This window comes from Coregonus lavaretus (genome assembly GCF_964263955.1).
Source record: "Coregonus lavaretus genome assembly, chromosome: 15".
Taxonomy (NCBI): Eukaryota; Metazoa; Chordata; class Actinopteri; order Salmoniformes; family Salmonidae; genus Coregonus; species Coregonus lavaretus.
This window is the reverse complement of record NC_140002.1, coordinates 7,738,771-7,766,298: the sequence shown is the minus strand read 5'-3', so window position 1 is coordinate 7,766,298 and position 27,528 is coordinate 7,738,771. Positions and strand designations below refer to the sequence as shown.

At 48.2% G+C, this 27,528-nt stretch overlaps 1 protein-coding gene across 1 annotated transcript in view; it reads right to left on the bottom strand.

Annotated features, from left to right (window-relative positions):
• LOC311142185 (transcription factor 7-like 2) overlaps positions 1-27,528 on the bottom strand; it is a gene marked incomplete at its 5' end in the record, with an annotated part of 68,737 nt that overhangs the window by 1,044 nt on the left and 40,165 nt on the right. The window contains 9 exons of the mRNA XM_084177779.1: positions 630-702; positions 1,219-1,267; positions 9,773-9,820; positions 10,750-10,857; positions 11,373-11,535; positions 12,432-12,551; positions 13,804-13,890; positions 19,190-19,277; positions 22,805-22,928. Coding sequence (XP_084033905.1) covers positions 630-702; positions 1,219-1,267; positions 9,773-9,820; positions 10,750-10,857; positions 11,373-11,535; positions 12,432-12,551; positions 13,804-13,890; positions 19,190-19,277; positions 22,805-22,928 — 860 coding nt within the window. The remainder of the gene's footprint in view (positions 1-629; positions 703-1,218; positions 1,268-9,772; positions 9,821-10,749; positions 10,858-11,372; positions 11,536-12,431; positions 12,552-13,803; positions 13,891-19,189; positions 19,278-22,804; positions 22,929-27,528) is intronic.

Genomic DNA, 27,528 nt, shown 5'->3' with positions numbered 1-27,528 from the left:
TCAGGATTCGCTCTAACCACATTCACCTCCCTTTGTTCTCTCGCAGCACACACACACACACACAGTGGTAAGGAGATTTCCATGATGTGACGGCGTGGTGGGGAAGACACTGTGGCATGATGGAGTTGGGGGGAGGGGCAGGCTTTCTTCACACATCTACCCTGATGTGAAAATATTGAGTTGGTTAAAAAGGTGCTGATGATGAGCATGACTGATCATCCATCCACTGGAAATGTAAAAAATGACTGCTTTGTTATTTCTACCAATAGCATAACCAAGACATTGCTGTTTTAAGCAGAGAGCTTCACTGTGTGAAACCCCTTTCTTCCCTCAGACCTACAGGACCCCCTCTCCCACCTTCCTTTGATCAGCATCACCCAGCATCCCCACCTTTTCACCCACCAATCCCTGAGGAGACACCCCATCACCAGCCAGTAAAGCAGCTTTAGTGCCCCCCCCCCCCCCCCCCCCCCCCCACCCCCTTGCTGGGGTTCTCTACCTGTAAGGGGCGATGTGGGTCACAAAGCACAGAGTTAGTGAGATGAGTGCATGCAGAGCGGAGCACAGCAGGGGGCTGAGGCACGCTCACAGAGGAGGGAGAGAGGGGTAGCAGACCAAGAGGTACACACCTGCAGGGACCGCACCAGTCTGTTTGTTGGTTGAGGCCGAAGCGAGCTCTGCATTTCTTAGGAGAGCCAGGGTCTGAGCACAAGGCAGCATGCGCATACGAAATAAGTTAGGAAAGAGAGGGAGAGATGAAGAAAGAGAGGGGATGATGGAGAGAGAGAGATAAGGAGAAATCAGATCAAGAGGTCAGAGCAGAAGTTGAAGCATTGACAGAGATGGTAAATCAGAAAGCCATCAAACCAGACTGTTAATGCCCAACTACTGAGTAGGGGTTAACACCAAAAACTCTAAACGTGCAGCCAGAACAGAGGAGATGGAGCAGGACTCCATTCACAACAGGCATTCAGGACACAGGCCATTAGAGAGGAGAGGACAAGCTTTCACACTCTGTTAGTTAGAGCAGCAGTGACCCAGTCAGAGTACAAACCAATAATGGAAGTGGGTACGGCTAGGGGATAGTCGACCAGTGAAGTTGTTTCAAACGATAGAATAGGGGTTGAATGGAAGTATATTGTATTGAAGCTCAGGGTAGGTCTGGGAGTTTGGTAGAGAGGAGAGAGAGAACATTGAAGGTGCACAGTTGGACATTACCTGTGGAGGAGTCCTGATGCTTCTCTCGTTTTCTTCTCTTCTTCTTGCCCTGTTGGAACACAACCAGACACACAGAGAGTCAGTAGGGGGAACACAATCAGACACACAGAGAGGCAGTAGGGGGAACACAACCAGACACACAGAGAGTCAGTAGGGGGAAACACAACCAGACACACAGAGAGTCAGTAGGGGGAACACAACCAGACACACAGAGAGTCAGTAGGGGAAACACAATCAGACACACAGAGAGACAGTAGGGGGAACACAACCAGACACACAGAGAGTCAGTAGGGGGAACACAACCAGACACACAGAGAGTCAGTAGGGGGAACACAATCAGACACACAGAGAGACAGTAGGGGGGAACACAACCAGACACACAGAGAGTCAGTAGGGGGAAACACAACCAGACACACAGAGAGTCAGTAGGGGGAACACAACCAGACACACAGAGAGACAGTAAGGGAAACACAACCAGACACACAGAGAGTCAGTAGGGGGAACACAACCAGACACACAGAGTATCAATAGGAGGAAACACAACCAGACACACAGAGAGTCAGTAGGGGGGAACACAACCAGAGACACAGAGAGTCAGTAGGGGGAAACACAACCAGACACACAGAGAGTCAGTAGGGGGAAACACAACCAGACACACAGAGAGTCAGTAGGGGGGAACACAACCAGACACACTGAGAGTCAGTAGGGGAAACACAACCAGACACCCAGAGAGTCAGTAGGGGGGAACACAACCAGACACACAGAGAGTCAGTAGGGGGAACACAACCAGACACACAGAGAGTCAGTAGGGGGGAAAACAACCAGAAAAACACAGTCAGTAGTGGGGAACACAACCAGACACACAGAGAGTCAGTAGGGGGGAACACAACCAGACACACAGAGAGTCAGTAGGGGGAAACACAACCAGACACACAGAGAGTCAGTAGGGGGAACACAACCAGACACATAGAGAGTCAGTAGGGGGGAACACAACCAGACACACAGAGAGTCAGTAGGGGGGAACACAACCAGACACACAGAGAGTCAGTAGGGGGAAACACAACCAGACACTCAGAGAGTCAGTAGGGGGAACACAACCAGACACACAGAGAGTCAGTAGGGGGGAACACAACCAGACACACAGAGAGTCAGTAGGGGGAACACAACCAGACACACAGAGAGTCAGTAGGGGGGAACACAACCAGACACACAGAGTATCAATAGGAGGAAACACAACCAGACACACAGAGAGTCAGTAGGGGGAACACAACCAGAAAAGCACAGTCAGTAGTGGGGAACACAACCAGACACACAGAGAGTCAGTAGGGGAAACACAACCAGACACACAGAGAGTCAGTAGGGGGGAACACAACCAGACACACAGAGAGTCAGTAGGGGGAACACAACCAGACACACAGAGAGTCAGTAGGGGGGAACACAACCAGACACACAGAGTATCAATAGGAGGAAACACAACCAGACACACAGAGAGTCAGTAGGAGGAACACAACCAGACACACATAGAGTCAGTAGGGGGGAACACAACCAGACACACACAGAGTCAGTAGGGGGGAACACAACCAGACACACAGAGAGTCAGTAGGGGGGAACACAACCAGACACACAGAGAGTCAGTAGGGGGGAACACAACCAGACACACACAGAGTCAGTAGGGGGGAACACAACCAGACACACAGAGAGTCAGTAGGGGGGAACACAACCAGACACACAGAGAGTCAGTAGGGGGGAACACAACCAGACACTCAGAGAGTCAGTAGGGGGAACACAACTAGACACACAGAGAGTCAGTAGGGGGGAACACAACTAGACACACAGAGAGCCAGTAGGGAGGAACACAACCAGACACCCAGAGAGTCAGTAGGGGGAACACAATCAGACACACAGAGAGTCAGTAGGGGGGAACACAACCAGACACACAGAGAGTCAGTAGGGGGAACACAACCAGACACACAGAGAGTCAGTAAGGGGAACACAACCAGACACACAGAGAGTCAGTAGGGGGGAACACAACCAGACACTCAGAGAGTCAGTAAGGGGAACACAACCAGACACACAGAGAGTCAGTAGGGGGGAACACAACCAGACACTCAGAGAGTCAGTAGTGGGAACACAACCAGACACACAGAGAGTCAGTAGGGGGGAACACAACCAGACACTCAGAGAGTCAGTAGGGGGGAACACAACCAGACACTCAGAGAGTCAGTAGGGGGAACACAACCAGACACAAAGAGAGCCAGTAAGGGGAACACAACCAGACACACAGAGTCAGTAGGGGGGAACACAACCAGACACTCAGAGAGTCAGTAGTGGGAACACAACCAGACACACAGAGAGTCAGTAGGGGGGAACACAATCAGACACACATAGAGTCAGTAAGGGAGGAACACAACCAGACACACAGAGAGTCAGTAGGGGGGAACACAACCAGACACACAGAGAGTCAGTAGGGGGGAACACAACCAGACACACAGAGAGTCAGTAGGGGGGAACACAACCAGACACACAGAGAGTCAGTAGGGGGAAACACAACCAGACACACAGAGAGTCAGTAGGGGGAACACAACCAGACACACAGAGAGTCAGTAGGGGGGAACACAACCAGACACACAGAGAGTCAGTAGTGGGGAACACAACCAGACACACAGAGAGTCAGTAGGGGGGAACACAACCAGACACACAGAGAGTCAGTAGGGGGAAACACAACCAGACACACAGAGAGTCAGTAGGGGGAACACAACCAGACACACAGAGAGTCAGTAGGGGGGAACACAACCAGACACACAGAGAGTCAGTAGGGGGGAAAACAACCAGAAAAGCACAGTCAGTAGTGGGGAACACAACCAGACACACAGAGAGTCAGTAGGGGGAACACAACCAGACACACAGAGAGTCAGTAGGGGGAACACAACCAGACACACAGAGAGTCAGTAGGGGGGAACACAACCAGACACTCAGAGAGTCAGTAGTGGGAACACAACCAGACGCACAGAGAGTCAGTAGGGGGGAACACAACCAGACACTCAGAGAGTCAGTAAGGGGAACACAACCAGACACACAGAGAGTCAGTAGGGGGGAACACAACCAGACACTCAGAGAGTCAGTAGTGGGAACACAACCAGACACACAGAGAGTCAGTAGGGGGGAACACAACCAGACACTCAGAGAGTCAGTAGGGGGGAACACAACCAGACACTCAGAGAGTCAGTAGGGGGAACACAACCAGACACAAAGAGAGCCAGTAAGGGGAACACAACCAGACACACAGAGTCAGTAGGGGGGAACACAACCAGACACAAAGAGAGTCAGTAGGGGGAACACAACCAGACACACAGAGAATCAATAGGGGGGAACACAACCAGAGACACAGAGAGTCAGTAGGGGGGAACACAACCAGACACTCAGAGAGTCAGTAGGGGGAACACAACCAGACACACAGAGAATCAATAGGGGGGAACACAACCAGAGACACAGAGAGTCAGTAGGGGGGAACACAGCCAGACACACAGAGAGTCAGTAGGGGGGAACAAAACCAGACACAGAGAGTCAGTAGGGGGAACACAACCAGACACACAGAGAGTCAGTAGGGGGAACACAACCAGACACAAAGAGAGTCAGTAAGGGGAACACAACCAGAAATACACAGTCAGTAGTGGGGAACACAACTAGACGCACAGAGAGTCAGTAGGGGGGAACACAACCAGACACACCGAGAGTCAGTAGGGGGAAACACAACCAGACACACAGAGAGTCAGTAGGGAGGAACACAACCAGACACTCAGAGAGTCAGTAGGGGGAACACAACCAGACACACAGAGAGTCAGTAGGGGGAAACACAACCAGACACACAGAGAATCAATAGGAGGAAACACAACCAGACACACAGAGAGTCAGTAGGGGGGAACACAACCAGACGCACAGAGAGTCAGTAGGGGGAAACACAACCAGACACACAGAGAATCAATAGGAGGAAACACAACCAGACACACAGAGAGTCAGTAGGGGGGAACACAACCAGAGACACAGAGAGTCAGTAGGGGGGAACAAAACCAGACACAGAGAGTCAGTAGGGGGGAACACAACCAGACACACAGAGAGTCAGTAGGGGGAACACAACCAGACACTCAGAGAGTCAGTAGGGGGAACACAACTAGACACACAGAGAGTCAGTAGGGAGGAACACAACCAGACACACAGGGAGTCAATAAGGGGAACACAACCAGACACACAGAGAGTCAGTAGGGAGGAACACAACCAGACACACAGAGAGTCAGTAGGGGAAACATTACCAGACAAACACAGAGTCAGTAGGGGAAACACAACCAAACACACAGAGAGTCAGTAGCGGGGAACACAACCAGACACACAGAGAGTCAGTAGGGGGAACACAACCAGACACACAGAGAGTCAGTAGGAGGAACACAACCAGACACACATAGAGTCAGTAGGGGGAACACAACCAGACACACAGAGAGTCAGTAGCGGGGAACACAAACAGACACACAGAGAGTCAGTAGGGGGAACACAACCAGACACACAGAGAGTCAGTAGGAGGAACACAACCAGACACACATAGAGTCAGTAGGGGGAACACAACCAGACAAACACCGAGTCAGTAGGGGAAACACAACCAAACACACAGAGAGTCAGTAGGGGGAACACAACCAGACACACAGAGAGTCAGTAGCGGGGAACACAACCAGATACACTGAGAGTCAGTAGGGGGGAACATAACCAGACACACTGAGAGTCAGTAGGGGGAACACAACCAGACACACAGAGAGTCAGTAGGGGGGAACATAACCAGACACACTGAGAGTCAGTAGGGGGGAACACAACCAGACACACAGAGAGTCAGTAGGGGAAACATAACCAGACACACAGAGAGTCAGTAAGGGGGAACACAACCAGACACACAGAGAGTCAGTAGGGGGAACACAACCAGACACACATAGAGTCAGTAGGAGGAACACAACCAGACACTCAGAGAGTCAGTAGGGGGAACACAACCAGACACTCAGAGAGTCAATAGGGGGAAACACAACCAGACACACAGAGAGTCAGTAAGGGGAACACAACCAGACACACAGAGAGTCAGTAGGGGGGAACACAACCAGACACTCAGAGAGTCAGTAGGGGAAACATAACCAGACACACAGAGAGTCAGTAGGGGGGAACACAACCAGACACACAGAGAGTCAGTAGGGGGAACACAACCAGACACACAGAGAGTCAGTAGGGGGGAACACAACCAGAAACACATAGATACCGTAGGGGGGAACACAACCAGACACACAGAGAGTCAATAGGGAGAACACAACCAGACACACAGAGAGTCAGTAGGGGGAACACAACCAGACACACAGAGAGTCAGTAGGGGGGAACACAACCAGAAACACATAGATACCGTAGGGGGGAACACAACCAGACACACAGAGCGTCAGTAGGGGGGAACACAACCAGACACACAGAGAGTCAGTAGGGGGGAACACAACCAGACACACAGAGAGTCAGTAAGGGAAACACAACCAGACACACAGAGAGTCAGTAGGGGGAACACAACCAGACACACAGAGAGTCAGTAGGGGGGAAAACAACCAGACACACAGAGAGTCAGTAGGGGGGAACACAATCAGACACACATAGAGTCAGTAGGGGGGAACACAACCAGACACACAGAGAGTCAGTAGGGGGGAACACAACCAGACACTCAGAGAGTCAGTAGGGGGAACACAACCAGACACACAGAGAGTCAGTAGTGGGAACACAACCAGACACACAGAGAGTCAGTAGGGGGGAACACAACCAGACACACAGAGAGTCAGTAGGGGGAACACAACCAGACACTCAGAGAGTCAGTAGGGGGAACACAACCAGACACACAGAGAGTCAGTAGTGGGAACACAACCAGACACACAGAGAGTCAGTAAGGGGAAACATTACCAGACACACAGAGAGACAGTAGGGGGAAAACAACCAGACACACAGAGAGTCAGTAGGGGGGAACACAACCAGACACACATAGAGTCAGTAGGAGTGAAACAACCAGACACACAGAGAGTCAGTAGGGGGGAACACAACCCGACACACAGAGAGACAGTAAGGGGAACACAACCAGACACACAGAGAGTCAGTAGGGGGAACACAACCAGACACACAGAGAGTCAGTAGTGGGGAACACAACCAGATACACAGAGCGTCAGTAAGGGGGAACACAACCAGACACACAGAGAGTCAGTAGGGGGGAACACAACCAGACACACAGAGCGTCAGTAAGGGGGAACGCAACCAGACACACAGAGAGTCAGTAGGGGGGAACACAACCAGATACACAGAGCGTCAGTAAGGGGGAACACAACCAGACACACAGAGAGTCAGTAGGGGGGAACACAACCAGACACACAGAGCGTCAGTAAGGGGGAACGCAACCAGACACACAGAGAGTCAGTAGGGGGGAACACAACCAGACACACAGAGAGTCAGTAGGGGGGAACACAACCAGACACTCAGAGAGTCAGTAGTGGGAACACAACCAGACACACAGAGAGTCAGTAGGGGAAACACAACCAGACACACATAGAGTCAGTAGGGAGGAACACAACCAGACACACAGAGAGTTAGTAGGGGAAACACAACCAGACACACATAGAGTCAGTAGGGAGGAACACAACCAGACACACAGAGAGTTAGTAGGGGAAACACAACCAGATACACAGAGAGTCAGTAGGGGGGAACACAACCAGACACACAGAGAGTCAGTAGGGGAAACACAACCAGACACACATAGAGTCAGTAGGGAGGAACACAACCAGACACACAGAGAGTTAGTAGGGGAAACACAACCAGATACACAGAGAGTCAGTAGGGGGGAACACAACCAGACACACAGAGTCAGTAGGGGGGAACACAACCAGACACACAGAGAGTCAGTAGGGGGAACACAACCAGACACACAGAGAGTCAGTAGGGGAAACACAACCAGATACACAGAGAGTCAGTAGGGGGGAACACAACCAGACACACAGAGTCAGTAGGGGGGAACACAACCAGACACACAGAGAGTCAGTAGGGAGGAACACAACCAGACACACAGAGTCAGTAGGGGGGAACACAACCAGACACACAGAGAGTCAGTAGTGGGAACACAACCAGACACACAGAGAGTCAGTAGGGGGGAACACAACCAGACACACAGAGAGTCAGTAGGGGGAACACAACCAGACACACAGAGAGTCAGTAGGGGGGAACACGTTTCTATGTTATCTGTCAATGACATCTCTATGAAGACATGGTAGAACCATGTTATGATATTCACCATGTTCATGAGCCTCGTGTAGCAGAGACGCCCAATTCACAAGTCATGGAATGGGGTCTGAGGACACTTCATGATCATTCAGGCCACAAATGACTATATATAAGTCTAACTATCCACAGTAATGGATTCCCCTAGCACCACCATACTGCTTTAAACTCCATGGGCTATACAGTGGGACCGTAATGGTAGCACAGACATGGTCGGGGTTGTTATTCTGAAGAGAGTGATTAAGTCTGAAATGTCACATTGGGGAGAGGATGTGGGAACAGCTCTTTGATGCCTACGCAGAGACTCGTCTACCCTCGCTGCTCCCTGAAGCAGTGTGTGTGTGTGTGTGTGTGTGGTTATGGCCCATGGGAGAAAACCCCACGACTGCGTGGGTGGCCTTCCTTTTCCTGTTCTGATAACTGATCACATGACTACCCTTGTTTTCTGGCTTGTGTTTGGGAAGGGTAGACTATAGCAGGGGGTAGACCAGAGCTGCAATCAGTTTTAATGTGTTTTGGGACAGCATTTTCTCAGACTATTTTTTCCATCTTTGGTGAAATCAAAAGAAAGATACACGGAACTAGAGATTAAAGTGTTAAAGAGTAAAATGTATGTTCACATGAAACAAACTTCATCCACAGTACATTGCGTCATATTAATCTGATTTATACTAAATCAGATGCAGTCGTAAAAGCTTCATGCACAACCTCATTGACAATGCCACCACAGCTCATAACACTCTTTACCCTAACCAGCTAATCTCACAACTATCCACAGCCAAGAGAGAGAGAGAAATGAGAGAGCCAAGTCCCTATTGTGTGTTATGATACAGAAGCCCAAACTCTATCAAGCCAAGGAAAGGAAATAGGCCGTGTAAAAGATCTCCAGGAAGGCAAGAAAGTGAGCTCTTTCCCTTTGAGACTCATCCTGTCTGTTTTCATATGGGGTGAGAGAAGACTGGCAATTATAGTCCAGGAAAACCACCTTCCATAGAAACACATCCAGATACATAGCTAGCTAACATAACATAAGCCACCTCCACCCCTCAGTGCCTGCCCCAAGGGAGGGTATAGCCTAATAGTGGTCCCCCCAAAGCCCAGAAAGCCTCTCCAGCCCAGCTCCCAGCTGTCCTCTCCCTCTCAACAGTCCGAGCCTCACCGCCTGAGGAGGAGAGCAAGCCAAAGCCACCCTGCTGTTAGTAGAGCGGTTAGGGGGGTAAAATGTGTGCCCTACCCAATCAGCTTTACTCTTTTCCCCCGCGCACTCTCTAAGGCCTGCATCCTGGAAGAGTTCAACAGCAACTTAACAATTGAGCATAGCACAGAAGAGTAGTTAAGCAGCAACAGACATTACATAGAGACGTTAACATGTCTCTCTACTACACATCATATTTATCTGCACAGTATTTGAAGCAATTCTCTTAACTACTTATTAACTCATTTTACAAGCAAGCCCACTATTAATTACAGATTTCATAGTCAGTGCACTTATACTAGGGTCCAGTTGCAACAGTACAAGGCTGCCCTCCATGCATATAACTACCAGTGATATAAAAAGCTATTAGAGTAATACAGAGATGAGAGGGGAGCTGACTGTGTAATGCTATGTGTAATAAAAGCAAAGCTCGTCATGCGTCCCTAACAGCGAAGCACTCAACAGCCAATTAAATCACCTCTCTGAACAGCACTGAACAGCCATTAATGACCAACTAATGTCTAGTATGCCCTATCTCATTCTCAAAACCCACTCTAAAGGAATGGCATGCCAAGAGGTTATAACACTGGTCATAGAGGTTATAACACTGGTCATAACACTACAGTCATAGACTAGTCCAGGGTTTCCAAAACTCTGTCCTCTGGACCCTAAGGGCTGCATGTTTTGTTTTTTTCCCTAACACTACACAGCTGATTCAAATGATCAAAGCTTGATGATTAGTTGATTATTTGAATCAGCTGTGTAATGCTAGGGCAAAAAACAAAACGTCCACCCCTTGGGGTCCCCAGGACCGAGTTTGTGAAACCCTGGACTAGTCTCTCTAACATCATCTGCACTGATACATGACCAACTCTGGAAATGTGCCAAATAAATACTGTATAGATTGGATAGAATAGGTTTATATTTCTATGTGTAGACACTAGCCTTATTGATTGACAGTTGGCAGGGTGTGGTGATCATGCTGTGTGTGTGTAAGCAGAAGAGGCGGGCCTTACGTAGTTGTCTCTGGCGGACCAGCTGGGGTAGAGCTGCATATGTAGCTGCCGTTCCTTTCTGGCCAGCTCATAGTACTTGGCCTGCTCCTCCCGGGTCAGGGCGTGCCACTGCAGGGGAGACACACATGCACAAACACACAAAACAAAGAAACCATTTAGATTTTGTTCCTTAGCCTAGACAATGATGCAGAGACAATGATGAGATCAGAACTGTGACATCAGTTCCCATGACTAGAACCTCTGTGTTGATCGTCTCTAATAGGTGACACTGGATGCATTTGTTGGGATATAAACACAATTATAAACTATGGTATTATTCACATTGAGATATTTCTGCATCTTGGTTAATGGTATAGTGTCAGCAGTCAGTCAGGTGCAGGGGGTAACTCACAAGGTAGTAATTCACATTACTGAGATATTCCTCTCAAGTCCATCTCTCATGTGTGAAATCAACAGCAGGGGATGAGATGAGGGATTTGGGAATGAATCTGTCTATGCTGCGTGAGTATTCATGGGTGTGTGTGTGTTTCAGCAGTGTGTGTGTGTGTGTGTGTGTGTGTGTGTGTGTATTTCAGTGCGAGTGTGTATGTTTCATTATGTGTGTGTGTGTGCTCGCTGCTCACCCTTCTACCCAGTATCTGGTTGATGGCAGCGCTCTCTTTCAGGGTGCACTCAGCGATCACCTTGGCCCTCATCTCCTTCATGTACAGCATGAAAGCATTCAGAGGCTTCTTGATCACCGGCTTCTTAGGCTCCTTCTCCCGCTTGGGCTCCTGGTGAGGCTTACTGAGAGAGAGAGAGAGAGAGAGAGAGAGAGAGAGAGAGAGAGAGAGAGAGAGAGAGAGAGAGAGAGAGAGAGAGAGAGAGAGAGAGAGAGAGAGAGAGAGAGAGAGAGAGAGAGAGAGAGAGAGAGAGAGAGAGAGAGAGAGAGAGAGAGAGAGAGAGAGAGAGAGAGAGAGAGAGAGAGAGAGAGAGAGCATTAGACAGAGGGAGACACAGAGAGAGAGTTAGACAAAGAAAGAAAGAAAGAAAGAAAGAAAGAAAGAAAGAAAGAAAGAAAGAAAGAAAGAAAGAAAGAAAGAAAGAAAGAAAGAAAGAAAGACAGAGAGGGAGAGTTAGACAGAGAGAGAGAGAGAGAGAGAGAGAGAAAGAGAGAGTTTGACAGAGAGAGAAAGAAAGTAAGAAAGAAAGAAAGAAAGAAAGAAAGAGAGAGAGAGAGTTAGACAGAGAGAGAGAGTTAGACAGAGAGAGACAGAGAAAGAGAGAGTTTGACAGAGAGAGAGAGAGAAAGAAAGAAAGAAAGAAAGAAAGAAAGAGAGATAGAGAGAGAGAGAAATAAAGAAAGAAAGAAAGAAAGAAATAAAGAAAGAAAGAAAGAAAGAAAGAAAGAAAGAAAGAAAGAAAGAAAGAAAGAAAGAAAGAAAGAAAGAAAGAAAGAGACAGAGAGAGAGAGGGAGGAACAGAAGATCAACAGGGACACCCATGGTGAATATGTACAAAATAACATTCATCCATCTAAGCTTTTGATACACTTTGCATGCCATGTAGCAACCACACATAGATCACACATTTCCTAATATTATTTTCTATTATAATTTTTTGATCACACATTTCCTTTGAAAGTCACGTGTCTAGCTCTTGGAGGCAGTGTAGAGGTGTGGGTGCACCATGGGAGTACTTACACGTACATGTTCCTGTCGTAATAGTCGTGATGGTCCTGTTTCCCTGAAGGGGGCATGATGGCTGGGTGGGGGATCCCTGTGGGGTGCATGCCTGGCCCCAGCATCAGAGAGTGAGAGAACCTAGAGGGAGGGAGAGAGAGAGAGAAGGGAGGAAGAGAGAGGGGGGAAGGCAGCAGAGAAAGAGAGAGACAGAGACCATAGCATCAGAAAATATGTTTCATCTTTATATATGGCTGCGTGGCCATGAAGCGCTTAAGCACGAGAGTGGTTGGCCCTGTAAGCATTGGCTTCCATACAGTCCTCTCAGGGCAGTAGGACTGTGAGCAGTATCACTCAACGCCAGCAGATGGAGCCCTAGTCACACTCAGAATAAAACTAGGAAGCGCTGGTAGATACACTTCCTCTAAGTTTCATTAAATACTTATTTTCACTATGTGGTTCCTTGAGGTAATTTTTTACATTCATATGGTTGATTATACACTACATGAATAAAAGTATGTGGACACCTGCTCGTCAAACATCTCGTTCCAAAATCATGGGCATTAATTTGGAGTTGGTCCCCCCTTTGCTGCTGTGGCTGAATGGAAGCAAGACCCCGCAGCAATGTTCCAACATCTAGTGGAAAGCCTTCCCAGAAGACTGGAGGCTGTTATAGCAGCAAAGGGGGGACCAACTCCATATTAATGCCCATGATTTTTGAATGAGATGTTCGATGAGCAGGTGTTCACATACTTTTGGTCATGTGGTGTATCTATTCTGATTTATTCAATTCCAAGGACATTGTCATTCTGGTGATTATTCTTCCAGTATAAGATAATGTTTTCTTCAACCTACTAAACATTCAAGTTCTACAGTCTCACTCTGAACTGATGGGAATAAAAGAAAACGGTGTGACATAGATGTTTGGTGACATTTAAATGTGAACCATGTCCCCAGCTTGGAGTTATTGCTGAAACTAAGTGAGCAAGCACGTTTGGCTCTCCAGCTGCATGTTTGGCTGTCCAGTTACAGTGACAGAGGAGAGATTCCATGACTGAGCTTTTGCCTAATCAGTAAAGCAACAACAGTCAACTGCAGGCAGTTTACAGTGGTTTATAGCATCTCTCTTTGTCACAGCAACAGGAGACACCGCTGCACTCACTGTTCCGTCCAGGAGAACAGAGGGTTTGTCTCTTCGTGTGTGTCCCCACACAGTTGCAGGGTATAGCAGTTGGCACACACAAAGCCAGGACACACATGTTACGGAGGCCCCTGTACAAGGCAATAGCAAAGGGCACATGGGGGGAGCAAAAGCATTGGTCTGGAATAATGGTAAGGGGTATGTATGATGCGATGCCCTCCCCAGACTGAAGTAGCTCAGCTCATACTGTACCTGGGGTAGGAAGAGCTGTTGGGGAGACTGGAAGAGTAGGGCTGTCTGAATCCACATGAGGACAGGGGATAGACAGGCTGACTTTGCCTGTGGTTGGGGGGGACAAATAGGGATGCAACACGGGTCAACTAGGCTGCTGGCCAAATCCTCACTGCCTGACTTCCTACCATTTTTTTTAGATGTCTCTCTCTGACTGGTAGAGTGCCATACGTATAATGGAAGTCTGGGTCAGTCTACTAGCTAACCAGTCAGTCTACTAGCTAACCAAATGAGAGGCTTGATCATGACTGGTTAAGGAGTTAAGCCCATCCTAATAAGGTCACCTGGGGAAGGAGAGTTGTTTGTTTAAGAGATAAGAGAACCCCATCCATGAGCTTCCTGTCAGTCAGAGCTCCATGTGGGGCTGTGTATGGGCCTGCTGCGTCCCCAGCTAGCAGGGGATCTACGTCCGGACGAGGCATGACCGGGTTAACCTCACTGAGGGTCCTGATGTATGTATGACATGACTGTGTGGAGGGTGGCGGATGGATGGATGGGGGGTGGATTTGAACAGGAGCCTTTGATATGCAGCCCCAGCTCCATGCTTCCCCTTCCCCAGCCCTCCTCAACCCCAGGAGGTCCCTGGAATCAAGGTAGGCAGAGCAGGCTCAATATCAGGGAGGCTCCCAGGTCCATAGGCCTCTCTCAGGGAGGGATTATCTTGCTAATCCCAGCCAACAGGCCCATTAGGAGCAACATTCAGATCCAGGACCCAACTAACACCTCTCCTCTCCACAGCCCTGTCCGTCCTCCACTGGAGAGAACATTTCCTGTTTTGCTTGTGGTACGGATGGGGTTTTGCTGTGTATTTGCGTTCTGATAGATGTGTGATTTGTTCTTCTCCTGTCCCTGTAACTATTCAAACCATATGAGTAATCTTGATCCCTTTCTTGCTTAACCCTGTATCTGAACTTCTTTGAAACAAATTAACTGTGTATCTTAGTGCAGTCTGCTAAAGTAGGCTATCCCTACAGTAGTCTGTCCCTACAGTAGGCTGTCCCTACAGTAGGCTATCCCTACAGTGGGCTGTCCCTACAATGGGCTGTCCCTAGAGTGGGCTGTCCATACAGTGGGCTGTCCATACAGTGGGCTGTCCATACAGTAGGCTGTCCCTACAGTAGGCAGTCCGTACAGTGGGCTGTCCCTACAATGGGCTGTCCCTAGAGTGGGCTGTCCATACAGTGGGCTGTCCATACAGTGGGCTGTCCATACAGTAGGCCGTCCATACAGTAGGCCGTCCCTACAGTGGGCCGTCCCTACAGTAGACTGTCCCTACAGTGGGCTGTCCCTACAGTGGGCTGTCCCTACAGTAGGCTGTCCATACAGTATGCCGTCCCTACAGTAGACTGTCCCTACAGTAGGCTGTCCATGTCCCTACAGTAGCCTGTCCATACAGTAGGCCGTCCCTACAGTGGCCCATCCCTAAAGTAGACTGTCCCTACAGTAGGCCGCCCTACAGTAGACTGTCCCTACAGTGGGCCGTCCCTACAGTAGGCTGTCCCTACAGTAGTCCGCCCTACAGTAGGATGTCCATACAGTGGGCCGTCCCTACAGTGGGCCGTCCCTAAAGTAGACTGTCCCTACAGTAGACTGTCCCTACAGTATGCCGTCCCTACAGTAGACAGTCCCTACAGTAGGCTGTCCATACAGTAGGCCGTCCCTACAGTGGGCCATCCCTAAAGTAGACTGTCCCTACAGTAGGCTGTCCCTACAGTAGACTGTCCCTACAGTAGGCCGCCCTACAGTAGACTGTCCATACAGTAGGCCGTCCCTACAGTAGACTGTCCATTCAGTAGGCTGTCCATACAGTAGGCTGTCCATACAGTAAGCCGTCCCTACAGTAGACTGTCCATACAGTAGGCTGTCCATACAGTAAGCTGTCCCTACAGTAGGCTGTCCATACAGTAGGCTGTCCATACAGTAGACTGTCCATTCAGTAGGCTGTCCATACAGTAGGCTGTCCATACAGTAGGCTGTCCCTACAGTAGCCTGTCCCTACAGTAGACTGTCCATACAGTAGGCTGTCCATACAGTATGCCGTCCCTACAGTAGACTGACCCTACAGTAGGCTGTCCATGTCCCTACAGTAGGCTGTCCATACAGTAGGCCGTCCCTACAGTGGCCCATCCCTAAAGTAGACTGTCCCTACAGTAGGCCGCCCTACAGTAGACTGTCTATACAGTAGGCCTCCCCACAGTAGACTGTCCATACAGTAGGCCATACAGTAGACTGTCCATACAGTAGGCCGTCCCTACAGTGGGCCATCCCTAAAGTAGACTGTCCCTACAGTAGACTGCCCTACAGTAGATTGTCCATACAGTAGACTGTCCCTACAGTAGACTGTCCATAAAGTAGACTGTCCCTAAAGTAGATTGTCCATACAGTAGACTGTCCCTACAGTAGACTGTCCATACAGTAGGCTGTCCATACAGTAGGCTGTCCGTACAGTAGACTGTCCATACAGTAGACTGTCCATACAGTAAGCCGTCCCTACAGTACTGTCCATACAGTAGGCTGTCCATACAGTAGGCTGTCCATACAGTAGGCCGTCCCTACAGTAGACTGTCCATACAGTAGGCTGTCCATACAGTAGGCTGTCCATACAGTAGGCCGTCCCTACAGTAGACTGTCCATACAGTAGGCTGTCCCTACAGTAGCCTGTCCATACAGTAGACTGTCCCTACAGTAGGCTGTCCATACAGTAGGCTGTCCATACAGTAGGCTGTCCATGCAGTAGGCCGTCCCTAAAGTAGACTGTCCCTACAGTAGACTGTCTCTACAGTAGACTGTCCCTACAGTAAGCTGTCCATACAGTATGCCGTCCCTACAGTAGACTGTCCCTACAGTAGGCTGTCCATGTCCCTACAGTAGACTGTCCCTACAGTAAGCTGTCCATACAGTAGGCTGTCCCTAAAGTAGACTGTCCATACAGTAGGCTGTCCATTCAGTAGGCCGCCCTACAGTAGACTGTCCATTCAGTAGGCCGCCCTACAGTAGACTGTCCATACAGTAGGCTGTCCATACAGTAGACTGTCCATACAGTAAGCCGTCCCTACAGTAGACTGTCCATACAGTAGGCTGTCCATTCAGTAGGCCGTCCCTAAAGTAGACTGTCCATACAGTAGGCTGTCCATTCAGTAGGCCGCCCTACAGTAGACTGTCCATACAGTAGACTGTCCATACAGTAAGCCGTCCCTACAGTAGACTGCCCATACAGTAGGCTGTCCCTACAGTAGGCTGTCCATACAGTAGGCCGTCCCTAAAGTAGACTGTCCCTACAGTAGACTGTCTCTACAGTAGACTGTCCCTACAGTAGACTGTCCCTACAGTAGGCTGTCCATGTCCCTACAGTAGACTGTCCCTACAGTAAGCTGTCCATACAGTAGGCTGTCCCTAAAGTAGACTGTCCATACAGTAGGCTGTCCATTCAGTAGGCCGCCCTACAGTAGACTGTCCATACAGTAGGGCTTCCCTACAGTAGGCCGCCCTACAGTAGACTATCCATAAAGTAGGCCGTCCATACAGTAGGCCGTCCCTACAGTAGGCCGTCCCTACAGTAGACTGTCCCTACAGTAGGCCGTCCATACAGTAGTCTGTCCATACAGTAGACTGTCCCTACAGTAGACTGTCCCTACAGTAGGCCGTCCATACAGTAGGCTGTCCATACAGTAGGCTGTCCCTACAGTAGACTGTCCATACAGTAGGCTGTCCATACAGTAGGCCGTCCCTACAGTAGACTGTCCATACAGTAGGCTGTCCATACAGTAGGCCGTCCATACAGTAGGCCGTCCCTACAGTAGACTGTCCATACAGTAGGCTGTCCATACAGTAGGCTGTCCCTACAGTAGGCTGTCCATACAGTAGACTGTCCCTACAGTAGGCTGTCCCTACAGTAGGCTGTCCATACAGTAGGCTGTCCATACAGTGGGCTGCCTAGCTTCACGGGGCCAGAAGACAATACACATCCTCCCAGGCCCCAGTCATATGCCATATGGCTAGGGAGGGACACACCACACCACACAATGAGTCCTGTCCAGCTGTTTGTCATGACAAAGGAGTCCCAGTGGCTGACTTCTCCTTTCTTTGCTCTCTCTTCCCCAAACAAAGAGGGACACAAGAAAACCAAACAAACACAATCTGCACTAAGAAGATTACAAGTTTGTAAACAAGATTATTTTTTGACAATACCACAGAAGGTCTGCTGTGACCGTTAACTTAAGTGTCTGAAAGAAAAGGCAGTGGGCTCGGTGGTGGAGAGACAGACCAGGAAATATCAGCAATCTGCCTCGTGCAGCCTGTTTAGGGAGTGGCAATGTCCTCCACCAGCTTTAAAGACACACAGCACCGATGTGAATAGACGTAGTCTTAGCTGCCATTCCATTAGAGTAAACCAAATCCCCATCACATTTAAGATAAGCCCACAACTGTTCAGGAGATTTGCACAAAGTTATTCTGCCAGTTACAGATTTCTAATAAAATGGATTTGTAAAGTTGAACTCAAGTCAATTAATGGATTGATAGCCAGAGCGTGTGTTCGAACAATACCGTCTGAGATTATGGGTGTTAAAACATGCTCTGATTTGGCATCGTATACACTTTCTGTGATGTTGGGAAGGCAATAGCTTAATTTTGAAGAAGGAACTCTAGACTAGATATGACCACTGAATCCAAGGCAGGGCATTCATATCCTAGGAAGTGACCTGTTCACTACTGTATGTGTAACCCCAAGACAACAGCTATAGAGGGATGAAGTGGTTGCCATGCAACAAAAGGCTTAGGTGGCTTAGGTGAGACTGGACTGGTTGATGTAGCTAGCAGGGGTCAGTAGTGCAGGTCAGTGTAGTGTATGTGTGTATGTGTATATGTGTGTATGTGTAAAAAAGAATAGTAAAATAATAATGTTTTATTGTCACACACACAGATAGGTGCAGTGAAATGTGTTGTTTTACAAGGACATCCATAGTAGTAAGGCACCCCTGGAGCAAATTAGGGTTAAGTGCCTTGCTCAAGGGCACATCCACAGATTTTTCACTTTGTCGGCTCAGGTATTCGAACCAGCGACCTTTTGGTTACTGGCCCAACGCTCTAACCGCTAGGCTACCTGCCGCCTGTGTGCCCACGCGTTTGTGTACGAGAGAGTGTGTGTGTGTGTGTGTGTGTGTGTGTGTGTGTGTGTGTGTGTGTGTGTGTGTGTGTGTGTGTGTGTGTGTGTGTGTGTGTGTGTGTGTGTGTGTGTGTGTGTGTGTGTGTGTGTGTGTGTGTGTGTGAGGGTGTGTGTGTATGTGTGTGTGTGTGTGTGTGTGTGTGTGTGTGTGTGTGTGTGTGTGTGTGTGTGCATGACACTTACCAGCCCATGGAGGGGGGCATCTGTCCCACACCGCCAGGGGGTAGGGAGTAGAAGCCTGAGATATCCTGGGACTGGGGCCTGTGAACGCCTGGAGGGGACACGCAGGAGAAGACAGCCTCGTTAACTCAGGGCCCCTGACTCAGCAAGGCCCTCATTACCTGGCTGAGCACCTACCATTACACACACAGGTCACACACACAGGTCACACACACACACACACACACAACCACCCCATTCTCATACACCCCTACTGTGTGTGTGTGTGTGTGTGTATGTATGTGTGTGTGTGTGCTCACTAGCTAATTGGAAGGGTCAAGGGGGTGTTGATGTAAGATGTACGAGAACTAAGGTCAAAGGTTTCCACCAGAGGCCCCCAGTCCATCTGACTCACTACTCAGAGCTGTGAACTACGTCTTTGTAACAGTCAGCCTCCTGTGAAAACTACATTGCTATTCTGAGCTTCTGTCGTCTTCTCCTTGGGCCAGCTGTTTTACTGTTTGGTCCCTGCTGCCTGCATCGCACCACCAACAATAGCTTTATGACAAAGGGAGCTTGATCCAAGCTACAAGTTCCTTCCCATGATGTGTCAGTCAGTCAGTCAGAAGCCTGTGAGAAAACGTGATGTTTTCCATTATCGAGATGGGCCCACATAAAAGAACAGCGTCCCGAAAAAAACAAAATGGCTCTCTCCGTGCCTTTCAAAGGAAGTAATTTGTCAACAGAGAGCACCTAGCACTTAAGCACAACCCGAAGGTAACCTATATTTGTTCCAGAAGAATGCTGCAGATGACTGTAATTTGCCGTTGCTGTACGCCTGCTTCTGGACTGGACCATCTATAAATCTGAAGGTCTGGAATGTGATTGAGTCAACGTGATTCTCTCATCCTTTCCCCCAGACCTGTCCCTCCCTCTCTCCAGACCCCTTCCTGAAAAAGCCCCTGTCCTTCGTGTACAGAACAGCTTGTGGTCTCAGTCTCTACTCTCCCGAATCCAAACACAGTTACATCACACAAAGAGGTCTCCAGAGGCAACTTTAACCACACTATATTTCTGATGAGTTTGCACTAATAATACCTACATTTAACTTGAAGTTTTCCAGTTATTTATTTTTTGCCTTTTGCATATTAATTTGTTAATTATTTTGTTGCTCTACTAATTCTTACGGTAAATAACAATGTTAAATACTCCTGGAATGACCATTTAAAAACATATGTGAAATTACATTAGACCCAAGATCATTCAGCTAACTGTATCAGTCACCAGTGAAAGATACAACCGGTTTGTCAAATAACCCCCCAAGATGTTGTTAGGATACACTGTTTAAAATAGCATTTCAATACTGATAACCTTTTCCTGTAGCCAAAACCACCATAAGTGAAACTGCTATCATATCACTGTTCTAAATGACTGTACAGTAGCTCATGTGCTGTGCCCCGAAAACAACCCAAAGAGAAACACCAGTAGAGACAGAACAGTACATTACAGTAGCTTTGGTTTCTACTGTACTTTTCTCTTTTTCACTCTTGTACTTCACCCTAATGCAGCAAAACAGTCACATCTGACGACTGCACACGTGAACAAATGTGACAACATGGTGTGACTTTGGTTCGGTATGATGTTTGACACACTGAATGACTAATAGTACATGTCTGTCCTGAATGCACTGACTGACAGATGAAATGATAGACTGACTGACAGGTTGAGTGACGTGCAGGCTGACTGGTTGAGTGACGTGCAGGCTGACTGGCTGAGTGACGTGCAGGCTGACTGGCTGAGTGACGTGCAGGCTGACTGGCTGAGTGAGGGAAAGGAAGACGGATGGAGGGTATGTGAAGGGCCTATTGTCAGAGAAGCTGCTGGAAACTCAGACTGACTGAAAGCTGTAGTCTCTGTACACTTTATTGTGAGGTATTATGTGAAATGTGAGCTTCCTGCAGTAGGCCTGCAGTGTAAGGTGTGAGGTAAGAGGGGTGTGATGTGATGATGTGTGAGCTAAGTGGATGTAGCTCAGTAATAGGGTTGAGGTGAGATGGTGTGAGAAGGGGGTAAGGACTCGGAGGTATCAGGTGTGTACAGGGAGGCGCAGACCTCTCATTATGGGGTGAGTCACTGGCATCAACTCTCGCATCACCCCTGGGCATTGTCATGTTACTTAGCTACTACACTGCCCAGCCCCAGTCTAGACAAGGAGTGGCAGAGCAAGGGGAATGTCTGGGCTGGGGCCTGCTACCCTGCACTGCTCTGTGAGAGAGGCTTTGACTCTCTGTCCCTGTCTCTCTGAGTGGTCAGAGTACGGCCCTGACACAGGCAGCAGTACTGACAGACAGACAGAGTCTTGGCCACAGTCCAACACTGACCACTATTCAGCCCTGGTCAGTCTTCATCAGATCGCTACAGGAGGACATTTTCATCAGCTCCTTAATTAAAGCTGTGTTTGGGTTACAATTTAGTTTTTCCCTTCCACTGAAAATGAATCAGATCTATAGAATTGATAAAGATGAAATTGAACACGTGTGTCCATCGCTATCTCTCTGTATGTGAGTAGTAAGCTCGTGTGAGGAGATGTTGAGGAGAGTGATGGAGTGCTTGTGGTGTGTGTGGGTCTGGGAGTGACTATGCGAGCCAAGTGTGCGAGCAACGGTGAGAGCGTGCTAAGCAGAACCTTGTGGATGGCCCTGTGTGATTGTCACCCTAATTGCTTCCAGCTCTCTGTGTGTGTGTGTGTGTGTGTGTGTGTGTGTGTGTGTGTGTGTGTGTGTGTGTGTGTGTGTGTGTGTGTTTGTGCTTGCATGTGTGTGTGTGTTTGAGGGGGGTTGTGTGGCAAGCAGCCCCTCTTGGGGATGGGACCACTTCAAGTGCGGTGGTGGGACAGCCGGAGGCTCCCTGGAAAGGTTGGCCTGTCTCTAGCCTGCATTCCAAATGGCACCCTTTTCCCTACATAGTGCACTACTTTTGACCAGGGCGCATAGGGCTCTGGTGAAAAGTACTACACTATACAGGGAATAGGGTGCCATTTGGGATGCAACTCCTGTCTCTGGGCTGCAGCTGCTGCTCGGCTCCACACGGCTCCACTGCTGCAGCTCAGGAATCAGGGGTGGAGTGGTGGGTGTGTGTGTGTGTGTGTGTGTGTGTGTGTATATGTGTGTGTGTGTGTGTGTGTGTGTGTGTGTGTGTGTGTGTGTGTGTGTGTGTGTGTGTGTGTGTATGTGGGGGAAAGATGGCAGCAGCACGAACACAGGGCCAGGAGTTTTCTCTGACTGCATGAACTGACCAGGAAAATCTCCAGATCCAAGTAACTAGCTTTGAATTAGGGTCCAGAGTTTTTCATGGTAAGGTCACAGCAGTGGCACAGTACAGTGAGAGACTTCGGCCCAGGTAGATGGTGAAAGGGGACTATATTATTATTTTGGTGTGTACCTAATCTTCAGGATTAAAATTCAGCAGGAAGTACCACTTCATGTTGGTTCAGGTGAAAAAATGACCACATACAATGGGAATCGAGAAGGCTCGAGGACCATTGTACTACTCTGCTGTGGTGACTGACAGGATAAGTTTGAGCTTCCCACTGGCCTGGCTAGTGTGTGTTAGGATGAGGGAGATGATTGGGTGACCTACCTTTCTGACTCATGTCTGTGGGCAGGTGAGGGGGGCTGGGGTTGAAGTGGTCGTTGCTGTAGGGCAGGAGGGACGTCAGGGGGTGCATCCCGTGAGACTGCTGGACCACTGAAACTTTGTTGGACTGCAACAGAGGGTGAGGGGGAGAGAGAGAGAGGCGGTCGTCATTTTAAGCATGGCTTGGAAAAAAACAGATATGCTTTGGAGGCTGAATACATTTGCTCCCATTGGTTTGGCTGGGGATTCGGGGAGGGGTGAAGGGGGTACATTTGATCGATAGGCCTTTGATGATCAAGGGAGGCTGCGTGAGAGCTTGTTTGCTTTCATGTTTCTGTTTACAAATGGCTTTCAATAACTTACGTGAAATCCAGTTATTTCTAATGCTAACAGCATGCTGTGTGACATATGATATGTCAGAGTGGTTGCCATGTTGGAGGTATTCGCCCGTTCTTGGACACAGTTCCAATAGCAGAGCCTTTCATATTTTGTCAGTGAGTGTGTGTGTATGTGTTTGAAAGTTTGAGGCATTGATTTTCATGTGTATGTACATATTTCTGAAAACTTTTTTTGCTCTGAAGACTCCAGCAGCAGCACTACTGAGAGAGGCTGAGGCTCGCCTGGCCGCTTCACATTGGCCCCTTGCTGTTTTATATAGTGAATGCCTTATCACTTTAAGGCAGTCCTTCCACACGCGCCGACACACATTACTAAAACACACTTTCAACATTCCCCCTATCCCCACCTGATTACGTCAAATCTAAATCTCCTAACACAGGATCTATTGAGTATGTTGCGGGAGAGCTAAATCAAAATACTACCACTGCTTTTAATGTTCCATACACATGCAGACAAAACACACCTCAACACAACATCAGAGTTGAGAGAGAGAGGGGGGGATTTCTGCATCTGACAGACCAGGTGGTCTGCAGTATATTCAGGAGCAGAGCATCTCTCTCTCTCTCTTTCTGTATCTCTCTCCCTTTCTCTTTCTGTATCTCTCTCCCTTTCTCTTTCTCTCTCTCCCTCTTTCTCTCTCTCCCGCTTTCTCTCTCTTGCTCTCTCTCTCTCTCTCCCTCTCTCTCTCTGTGTACCGCTCTCTCTCTGTATCCCTCTCTCTCTTTCCCTCCAGGACCACTGGTTCCGTTCCAAGGTCTGAGGGTGATGTACCATCATAACATTACAATTGAATATGTATGTTCCTTGAAAATCTCTCTCCCTTCCTAAAGGCAATTAGCCATCCTTTAAGTGGTTTTCTATGTGCGTTCCTTTTTTACACACACTCGCAGAGACCAAATGAGGGCACTCGTTTAACGTATAATTATCAGCCTCCCTCTATTTAAAAGCCCCCCACACAACTTAGACATAATTGTGTTTCTGTCGTTGTAACGGAATACACGCACAGGAGCGAGTGCACACAAATATGCGCACACACACGCACCCCCCCCCCACCCCACACACACACGCACCCCCCCCACCTCCCCCCCACCCCACACACACACGCACCCCCACCCCACACACACACGCACCTCCCCCCCACCCCACACACACACGCACCTCCCCCCCACCCCACACACACACATGCACCCCCCCCCCACCCCACACACACACGCACCTCCCCCCCCACCCCACACACACACATGCACCCCCCCCCCCACCCCACACGCCCCCCCCCCCACCCCACACACACACATGCACCCCCCCCCCCCCCCCTCCACCCCACACACACACGCACCTCCCCCCCACCCCACACACACACGCACCACCCCACACACTCACAGAGAGGTGAATTAACTCAAGACTTCAATCTAACTCTAATCTAAATCGTTGGTCTCCGATAACATCAAAGACAAAATTCCAATTAGATATTAAACCTTTTAAAGTACGGCAAACACACTGTGCTCATCTTTCAGTAATCTAATTTCACTTAAAAGGACATATATTAGCATATTGATATTGCCTTTTATCTGGCGGGGTTGTGTTTGAACAGGAATCCGGTGTTAAATAAAAGAGGTAATGGTGTTTGAGACATCACTGGGAATTAATGATGGATGATGACCTTACCCCCCCCCCCCCCCCCCCCCCCCGACGGCCAATAGGCTACACCTTGACCCAAGTCTCTGCCGCTTCATTCCCTATGCTGATGAAACACTTTACACATAATGTATTCTTTGGTTTTCACAGACCTAAGTAGGTTTTTTGAAGCGGAAATTAGGGGTCCTGTTCTGAGCACGGCCGGAGTGCTTTGAGAGTAACGTCTTTAATCTCTCTATTTCATTGTTGATACATTAAACACATCATCTAGGCCCTCTGCTGTACAGTGGCTTGCGAAAGTATTCACCCCCCTTGGCATTTATCTTATTTTGTTGCCTTACAACCTTGAATTAAAATTGATTTTCTGGGGGTTTGTATCATTTGATTTACACAACATGCCTACCAATTTGAAGATGCTAAATATTTTTTCTCGTGAAACAAACAAGAAATAAGACAAAAAAACAGAAAACTTGAGCGTGCATAACTATTCACCCCCCCCCATCAATACTTTGTAGAACCACCTTTTGCAGCAATCACAGCTGCAAGTGTCTTGGGGTATGTCTCTATAAGCTTGGCACATCTAGCCACTGGGATTTTTGCCCATTCTTCAAGGCAAAACTGCTCCAGCTGCTTCAAATGGGATGGGTTCCGCTGGTGTACAGCAATCTTTAAGTCATACCACAAATTCTCAATTGGATTGAGGTCTGGGCTTTGACTAGGCCATTCCAAGACATTTAAATGTTTCCCCTTAAACCACTCAAGTGTTGCTTTAGCAGTATGCTTAGGGTCATTGTCCTGCTGGAAGGTGAACCTCCGTCCCAGTCTCAAATCTCTGGAAGACTGAAACAGGTTTCCCTCAAAAATGTCCCTGTATTTAGCACCATCCATCATTCCTTCAATTCTGACCAGTTTCCCAGTCTCTGCCAATGAAAAACATCCCCACAGCATGATGCTGCCACCACCATGCTTCACTGTGGGGATGGTGTTCTCGGGGTGATGAGAGGTGTTGGGTTTGCGCCAGACATAGCGTTTTCCTTGATGGCCAAAAAGCTCAATTTTAGTCTCATCTGACCAGAGTACCTTCTTCCATATGTTTGGGGAGTCTCCCACATGCCTTTTGGCGAACACCAAACGTGTTTGCTTATTTCTTTCTTTAACAAATGGCTTTTTTCTGGCCACTCTTCCGTAAAGCCCAGCTCTGTGGAGTGTACGGCTTAAATGGTCCTATGGACAGAGAATGGTCCTATGGACAGAGACATGTGGCGGCGCACAATTGGCCCAACGTCGTCCAAGGTAGGGGAGGGTTTGGCCGGCAGGGATGGCGTTTGCAATGCCAGGGTTGTGGGTTTAATTCCCATGGGGGGCCGGTATGAAAAAAATAATGTATGCACTCACTAACTGTAAGTCGCTCTGGATAAGAGCGTCTGCTAAATATGTAAAAAATAAAAAAATAAATAAAAAAAAGATACTCCAATCTCCGCTGTGGTCTTTTAATTTTTAAAAATGTATTTAACCTTTATTTAACTAGGCAAGTCTGTTAAGAACAAATTCTTATTTACAATGACGGCCTACACCAGCCAAACCCGGATGACGCTGGGCCAATTGTGCGCCGCGCTATGGGACTCACAATCACGGCCGGTTGTGATACAGCCTGGTCTGTAGTGACGCCTCAAGCACTGAGATGCAGTGCCTTAGACCTCTGCACCACTCGGGAGTCCTCCTTGCCTGGTCCGTGAGTTTTGGTGGGCGGCCCTCTCTTGGCAGGTTTGTTGTGGTGCCATATTCTTTCCATTTTTTAATAATGGATTTAATGGTGCTCTGTGGGATGTTCAAAGTTTCAGATATTTTTTTATAACCCAACCCTGATCTGTACTTCTCCACAACTTTGTCCCTGACCTGTTTGGAGAGCTCCTTGGTCTTCATGGTGCCGCTTGCTTGGTGGTGCCCCTTGCTTAGTGGTGTTGCAGACTCTGGGGCCTTTCAGAACAGGTGTATATATACTGAGATCATGTGACAGATCATGTGACACTTAGATTGCACACAGGTGGACTTTATTTAACTAATTATGTGACTTATGAAGGTAATTGGTTGCACCAGATCTTATTTAGGGGCTTGATAGCAAAGGGGGTGAATATATATGCACGCACCACTTTTCCGTTATTTATTTTTTTGAAATTTTTGAAACCAGTTATTTTTTTCATTTCACTTCACCAATTTTGACTATTTTGTGTATGTCCATTACATGAAATCCAAATAAAAATCAATTTAAATTACAGGTCATAATGCTACAAAATAGGAAAAATGCCAAGGGGGATGAATACTTTTACAAGGCACTGTATATCAAGGTTGAATGAGCTACAATCATTTGGATTGAATGGTCTTGTTTGGACCTTTCAAGTAGGTGAAAAAATACATGTTGTAAAGTGATCATTCACTTTCAATGACAGGTCGTCATTGTAAATAAGAATTTGTTTTTAATCGACTTACCTGTATAAATAAAAGTAAAAAAAGAGAGATAAAATCCAAATCAGTCATGTTGTTTATTAGTATTTTTGTAACATTGTCATGAATTGAGATAAAATATATAATAACACTAATAAAACACTCACTTCCCACGTGAATCAGTCGCAAGTTACCATGAATTGCCGTTGTGTTAAGTACAGAAAACAACTATGGTTGTAATGTACTGTTAA